The sequence below is a fragment of the Prionailurus viverrinus genome, chromosome D4, assembly GCF_022837055.1.
Source record: "Prionailurus viverrinus isolate Anna chromosome D4, UM_Priviv_1.0, whole genome shotgun sequence".
NCBI classification, from domain to species: Eukaryota; Metazoa; Chordata; class Mammalia; order Carnivora; family Felidae; genus Prionailurus; species Prionailurus viverrinus.
The window spans coordinates 91,874,173-91,880,760 of record NC_062573.1 but is presented as its reverse complement, the minus strand read 5'-3'; the positions used below and the strand labels follow the sequence as shown (position 1 = coordinate 91,880,760).

The 6,588-nt window shown below is 61.5% G+C and overlaps 1 protein-coding gene across 6 annotated transcripts in view; it reads left to right on the top strand.

Annotated features, from left to right (window-relative positions):
* The window catches only part of VAV2 (vav guanine nucleotide exchange factor 2), a 163,743-nt gene that overhangs the window by 83,602 nt on the left and 73,553 nt on the right, over positions 1-6,588 (top strand). For all 6 annotated transcript variants that reach the window (XR_007146155.1, XM_047829401.1, XM_047829399.1 and 3 more), the window contains one exon: positions 4,010-4,068. Coding sequence is in view for 5 of the 6 variants with exons in the window: in XM_047829401.1 (XP_047685357.1) it covers positions 4,010-4,068 (59 nt within the window). In the remaining variant the exon portion in view is untranslated. The remainder of the gene's footprint in view (positions 1-4,009; positions 4,069-6,588) is intronic.

Below are 6,588 nucleotides of genomic sequence, written 5' to 3'. Positions count from 1 at the left end.
TGGAGGCCCAACCAGGTGCCCCTCGGGGACACGTCTTGCAGGCTGCCTGCCCACCTCTCCATGCCTGAGCGAGATTATAAGCTGAAGCACAGAGGCTGGCCTGGGGTGCTGGTTCGGGGTTCCTCAGGGGCTAGCGGGACAAGCTTCGTCAGCCCGTTGCTTGTGGGGGAAGGGGGGGGACCCCCGGGGCAGAGGTCCTGGGAGCCCCATCCTGGAACTCTAGGCTCGGCGAGGTCTGCCCTAGATCCCCCCTTAGCTTCCCGGGGTCCGGACCACGTGTCCTTTCCCCAGAAGTCCCTCCTGCCCCCTCTGCTTGACTGTCCATTCCCTTCAGCGGCTCTGTGCTTCTCAGGCCGTCCGGAAATGGATACCCGGGTCACTCTCCTTGCCCTTTTGCAGGCCTTGACCTGGTCTGTGGGGCTGCCTGTCGGACCCCGTCCCTGGGGCCGGGGTGCCCAACCTCGGCCCCGCATCTGGGCCACCCGGGGCCCTAAACAGATTCCTGGGCCCCACTCTCTTCCGTTCCAGAGCCTCCGCAGGTGGGCCTGGGGTGCCGGGTCTGCGTTCCGGAACTCCGCCAGTGAGTGAGCAAGCTGATGGGCTGCTGGTGTCGGGGAACGTGTCCAGCCCGAGAGTGGAGCTGGTGGAGAGCGTGGGGTCAGAGCGGGCCGCGGCTGGGCGGGGACGGACCCAAGACCTCCACCCCGGGTGCACACCCCACACCTCTGCCCGGTGTCCCCTGGGCTGCCCCATCCACCCCTTGCCCCTTCCTTGGGCGCGCATGTGGCTCCTCCCAGTGGGCCCGGGCCGGCCTCTGGGGACGCGTCCTTCTGCTGTGACCCCCTGCCCCGCCCTGGGCACACCTTCCTTGGCCCCAGTGAAGTGGTGGGTGATTGCTGAGCCCAAAGGCTTGAGCCAGTTGTGGACGGGGAGGAGGGGAAGCCGTTCCATTCATTAACAGAGGCAGGCGAGAAGTGGAGATAAAAGTTGGGAAAATGTCATCCTTTGACATTTACGTTTTCAGGAGAGCTGGAGGGGCCGTGGGCTGGGAGGTGTTTGATCATCGCCCAGCCCCTCCATCCTGGGACGGGGCCGCCGGCCAGGGGCGCTGTGGGGCCCGCGCAGGCTCCTTGCTCCCCTGCAGGGCGGTGCGTCCTGCGCCCTGTCTTTCCCCGGGGGGCTGCCGCCACCCCTCGTCTGGCCCCACGACTGTCTCGGGAGGCCCCACGCCTGCTCCCGGCAGCCCCTGCCCTCGGTCACTGCAGTGGGGGTCCCTGCGGTGGACTCCCCCCCGCGAAGCACTCCTGTTTCTGCCCAGATGCCAGCAGGGAGCACGCAGCCCAGGCAGACCCAGGACCAGGGCACCTCCGGGAGAGATGTTGACCCTGGCTCGATGGGAACCCAGAGCCGAGTCCCTCACATTGCCGATGACAGATTCCAGCCTGGACCAGAGTGTCTGTGGGCTCGGGGCGGAGAAGCCACTGTGTCTTCTACTGGGACGGTGGGCGTGTAGACACGTCAGAGACCTGTCCCCTGGCTTTGGCTCGCTCCCCTGCGGCAGCCCCTCTGTGCCTGGGGCTCCCTCTGTATGGGGCAGAGGCTTTGTGCTAACCCCAGGTCAGGAGACAGGTTCCGTCTCCTGGGCCAGGGCTGACCGATGGCTGCCGAGCGTGGGATCTGCCAGGAGGACTCTGGCCCCTGTCCGGCCGGCTGGGGAGGAGTACGGCAGGGGATTAACAACGTCAGCCGTGGAGGTGTGGGAGCGGGTGGCTTGTGCCCCCGAACCCTTCAAGCTCTGCCATTCATTCCTAGCTTCTAGCAAGTAACCGTAAGCACGTAGCAATAATGCTTTACTCTTTGTTCTCCCTGAACGCCTGGAGCTCTCACGAGCTGAGAGTAACAGCCAGAGCCAGGAGGCTCATTACTCGCGAAACACCCTTGGAGCACACGGGCGCGGGGCCGTGGCCGGGCCAGCCGAGTCCTCTCTGGGGAGGCACAGAAGGACCCCGACGTTCTGCAGTTTCCTGACTCCCACGGCCCGGCCCCTCACGTGTGGCCACCTCCTGGAAGACCCCTCACAGCACTTAGCTCGTTGGCCGAGGTCGCGGACTGAGCAAAGGGGCCCTCTGTACGGCTTGGGTTTTTCCCTCCCGTTCAGAAAATTGCAGCTAAAACAAGTCTGTGAAATGCATCTCAGCTGGGGGCTTCAGGCAAGAGACCTTGCCTCAGTTTCCCAGGCTCCCAAATGTGCGTAGCAGGCCTGGCCGGGTAGGGTGAGGATTCCCCAGGACGGTGCACGTAAAAGGCCCAATGGGCTCGCTTCCTGGGGCAGCCAGCAGCCGGCAGGGGCGTCCGTGGCTTTAGCCGGTGGTCATCGTGGGCCATGTTCATGGGCTCTGTCGCCAGACACACACAGACTGTACCCACGCGCACACACAAGCACGCACACGCGCGCGCACACACACACACACACAGGCGGGCCCATGCACACTTACACAAGGAAGCCTCAAAGCCTAGGCTTGCGTCTGCTTCGTCAGCATGTGACGTCTGGCACAGCAGGTGCCCCGTGAATTCGGTAACGAATCGTGAGCAGCTCTATGCGTTTTATTTCATTTCATTTCATTTCATTTCATTTCATTTCATTTCATTTCATTTCATTTATTTTTAATTAACCAGTTTATTTTTTTAATGTTCACTTATTTTTTGAGAGAGAGAGATACAGTGTGAGCAGGAGAGGGGCAGAGAGAGGGAGACACAGAATCCGAAACAGGCTCCAGGCTCCGAGCTGTCAGCACAGAGCCCGACGCGGGGCTCGAACTCACAAACCGTGAGATCACGACCTGAGCCGAAGTCGGACGCTCGACTGACAAAGCCACCCAGGCGCCCCGTGGTTTTTTTTCATTTATTTAAAAATATTTATTTATTTTTGACAGAGAGAGTGAGAGAGAGCGCACACAAGCGGGAGGGGCAGAGAGAGAGGGAGACAGAGGATCCCAAGCAGGCTCTGTGCTGAGAACAGAGACCCTGACGCAGGGCTCGAACTCACAGACCGCAAAATCGTGACCTGAGCCGAAGTCAGATACCTAACTGACTGAGCCACCCAGGCCCCCCTCATGTGTTTTATGCCCTGTGCTCCGGGGCGGCCACTCCCCTCTCTCTGCCTCAGTTTCCCCATAACCCTCTGTGGAGCCTCATGCCTGCTTGCTGCCTGTTGGGTGTAACTGTGTTGGGGCTTCTGAGGCTGGGGGGACGGGCGGGCCCCATGTGTCTGGAGGGGGCTGCCTGGGGCACAGGGCAGGACGGTTGTGGCCAAGAAGGAGCGGCCACTGCTCATGGTTCAGCCCTTGAGAACCTCTGCCCTGACAAGCACATTGGTCTGGGGAGATAGCGCTCGGACCCCCTCATGTGGGCTGAGCCTGGTTCCGTTCGCCCTGACCCTTTGAGGGGGCCAGGCATCAGTTTAGAAGGTCAAACGGAGGGAGGAGGGGCCAAAGGGGAGGGAGCACCACGTCAGCGCTGCACCCCAAGCTGCCGTGTAACTTCGGGCAAGTCGCTTGACTTCTCTGGTCCTCTCCCAATCTCTGAACTGGGTCAGCACCTACTGGGAACATGCTGTGAATCATCCTGTAGCTTCCAGAACAGCAGCATGGGATGAGCACTTTGTAAGCGTGACGCCCGTTAGGACTGTCAGCGGCCCCGACGAGGTCAACCCCCCCCGCCCCCACCCCACCCCACCCCGTGTGGGTGAGGACGCGGCCCTGCCTGGGGTTAATAGCTGGCGCCCGGAGGGCGGAACGGGTGAGCCCGGCCCCGCTCCTCCGCACGGCCCTCGGCGAACCTTGGTGCGCAACACATTTTGTGCCATACGCAACGTGGGTATCCAGCCCGCAAACGTTACACGAGATGTGCTTCGCGAACAACCCTCTGTGCACAATACCCTTCGTTGTGGTTCTGCGATGACTTTCTGGTTGCTCGTGGAATGACAGAAGCGTCTTTCTGGTCTCCCCAGGTCATCTCTGCCGTGTCCAGACTCTCCCTGCACCACGTGGCCCAGAACAAAGGGATCAGGTGAGCTCATCGGCGCGTCCTCCCCGCCACCCGCGTGCCTGGCCTCAGATATTAGAGTTTTCAGCAGATGTCCTCGGCCCGTGGCCTTATCACGAATTTTCAACGTGGTCTCGTGTCGCCTGTTGGCAACAGGAAGGGGCGGCGGCAGGGGCTGGGGGGGGCCCTCCGCTTCCCACCAGGGAGATCTTGCACGCGTGTTCGTGTTTGACTGATGGCTGCGAAATCCCTTTCGATTTCGGTAATAAGATCAGCAAATTAGTCCTTTCACAGATCATTGCCTACCTAAGCACACTCCCCACGCATCACAGCCGGGGGGGCGGGGCTCGGCCGTGAGGGTGGGGACCCGTCCCGCGGGGGGGGGGCCTCGAGTCCCTGGGTTGGACTTCTCCCTCCTGGTTTTACTGCTTTCAAAGCTCAGCCTCAGAGAATCCTGTCACCCCTGCGGTTTGGCCTCCGGTCCCCGACACGGGACCGGGCACACAGGCAGCCGGGACAGGGGAGGGCAGCCCCAGTGAGATTCTGGCCCACAGGCGCGGGGTCAGGGAGACGTCTAAATGGGGAGCAGGTTCCAGGTCGGGTGGGGACAAGCAGAGGACGTGCCCTTCCTCAGTGTCCCTGGAGGACATGGGCCCAAAGGGTGGGGATGAGAGGTTTGGGAACCCGAAACAGCCCCATCTGAGGGTGGAGTGCCGTGGGGTCACGCCTGGGTGCCCGCGACATCCTGAGGGTGGTCTCTACGGGAGGGACTTCCCAGCAGCTGTGTGGCCTGAGTCTGGGGTCCCAGGACCAGGCCAGCCCAGCCGCCCCTCGGTGGGGCTGTTTGCACAGATTCAGACAGTCACCGGGACAGATGGCAAAGGTTGGGGCCGCCCCCATCACTGGAATGTCATTTGTTATGTTGTCAGAGAGAGAGTCCTTTGAACTGGGGGTTTTTGTTTTTTGTTGTAAGTCAGAGACAGGATAGGCTCTTCAAAAATGTCTCTGGACTCTCCGCTGAATGCGTACAAAAGGGCATTTATAACACGTTTAGGGTAACGCCGTAAGACAAGGCTCACACCCTGGGACACCAGTGACACCTGGACGCCCCTCCCCCCCAGCGTCACCCGCTGGTATTCAGGGTCGCTTCTGTGAGGTCCACAGCAGGGACAGTTCAAAATCGCTAACTCAGAGTAAGTGTGGTATTTCTGCATAGGAAGGAGCACGTACTTTTGGTGTTTTGGCTTTTTTCTGGAAACGATCGTCCGTCGGCTCTCCCGCTGGCGGCCCTCCCGCTAGCCCGAGCCGCTATGTGGTGCTGCTGTCCCACTTCCAGTGTGTTTCTCGCCTGGACGCGTGTCTGCGTGCCCACGTGGGCACGAGTGAAGTCCGTGCAGCAGCACTTAGTCGCGTCATTTGCTCATTGACGGAAGGCTAGAGCCTGATCTCTTCTCTGTATCCTGGCCTGCCGCGGGGAGCCCGGTTACAAACGGGGGCACACGGACCCGCCTGGCTTTGCCCTGGACGGGCCGCCCTGCTGCCTTCCAGGCTCTCCGTGCCCGTGCCTCCAGAGCCCGAGGCCGAGTTAACCCTTCAGGGCACCGGGAGGAGGAGGAAGTGAGGGGTAGGGGGGAGGCATTTGCAGCGCAAGAAAGGTCAGGCCCCCCCCCCCCCCTCCGTGGACCGGCACCCTCTGCAGAGAGAGCTCCCGCCTCTCACCTGCGCGCCCTCCTGCCCTCGTGGCCCCGGGACGGTGGGGCTGCCTGGGCACAGCACGCCGAGTCCCCCGCACAGGCTGGGATTCCCACAGGTAACTGGGGATTCTGGGAACCACCCGTGCTCTGCACCTCCTGTGAATTTAGGAGCAATTTCACAGCGTTACTCATTTTCTGAGGTTTCGGCTTGGCCAGACCCTTTCCCTTTTTGAAAAGCCAGCCACCAAGCCCGCAGCCCTGAAGAGCGTCTTCCCCGTTTGTTTCGTGGCTGGATAGGAGCCCAGCGTGCTCCTTTAGAAAAATGATCATTTTTACAGCCGTTGCACTTTGCATAATGAGCCGATTTTCTGTAAAAGCCCCGATTATACTTCTCAGAGGCTGATGAATAGGGGACTTAATCTGAGGACCCCACCCTGGGGCCGGCCGGAGGACCAGAAGTGAGGCTGGGGTGGGGTGGGTGGGGGCGCGTGGAGGGCCTTGTCACAGTCAGAGCTGGCTGTCCAGAGTGAGGAACGTCCCGTGGGGGGTCATCACCGGATGGCGGGCAGAGGAAAGGTCAAAGGGCAGAACTCTCCCTGTTACTGAAGCTGGCAGGTGAGGCCAAGGTCACCTCTGCCAGCCACCTGCTCGCCCAGTGGCCTTACGCAGGGATGCTCTTGGGGCCTCTGTCTCTTCTTCTGTAGCTGGGCAGAGTCCCCGTGAGCCTACTCACTGCACGGCACCTGACACCCCGTGGGTGCCCAAGGCGCTGGCCGGGGTGGTGGGCTGACAGGGGGCCCCCAAAAGCTACACACCCCTCCTGGCTCCTGGCCCTAATGTGACAGGGAAG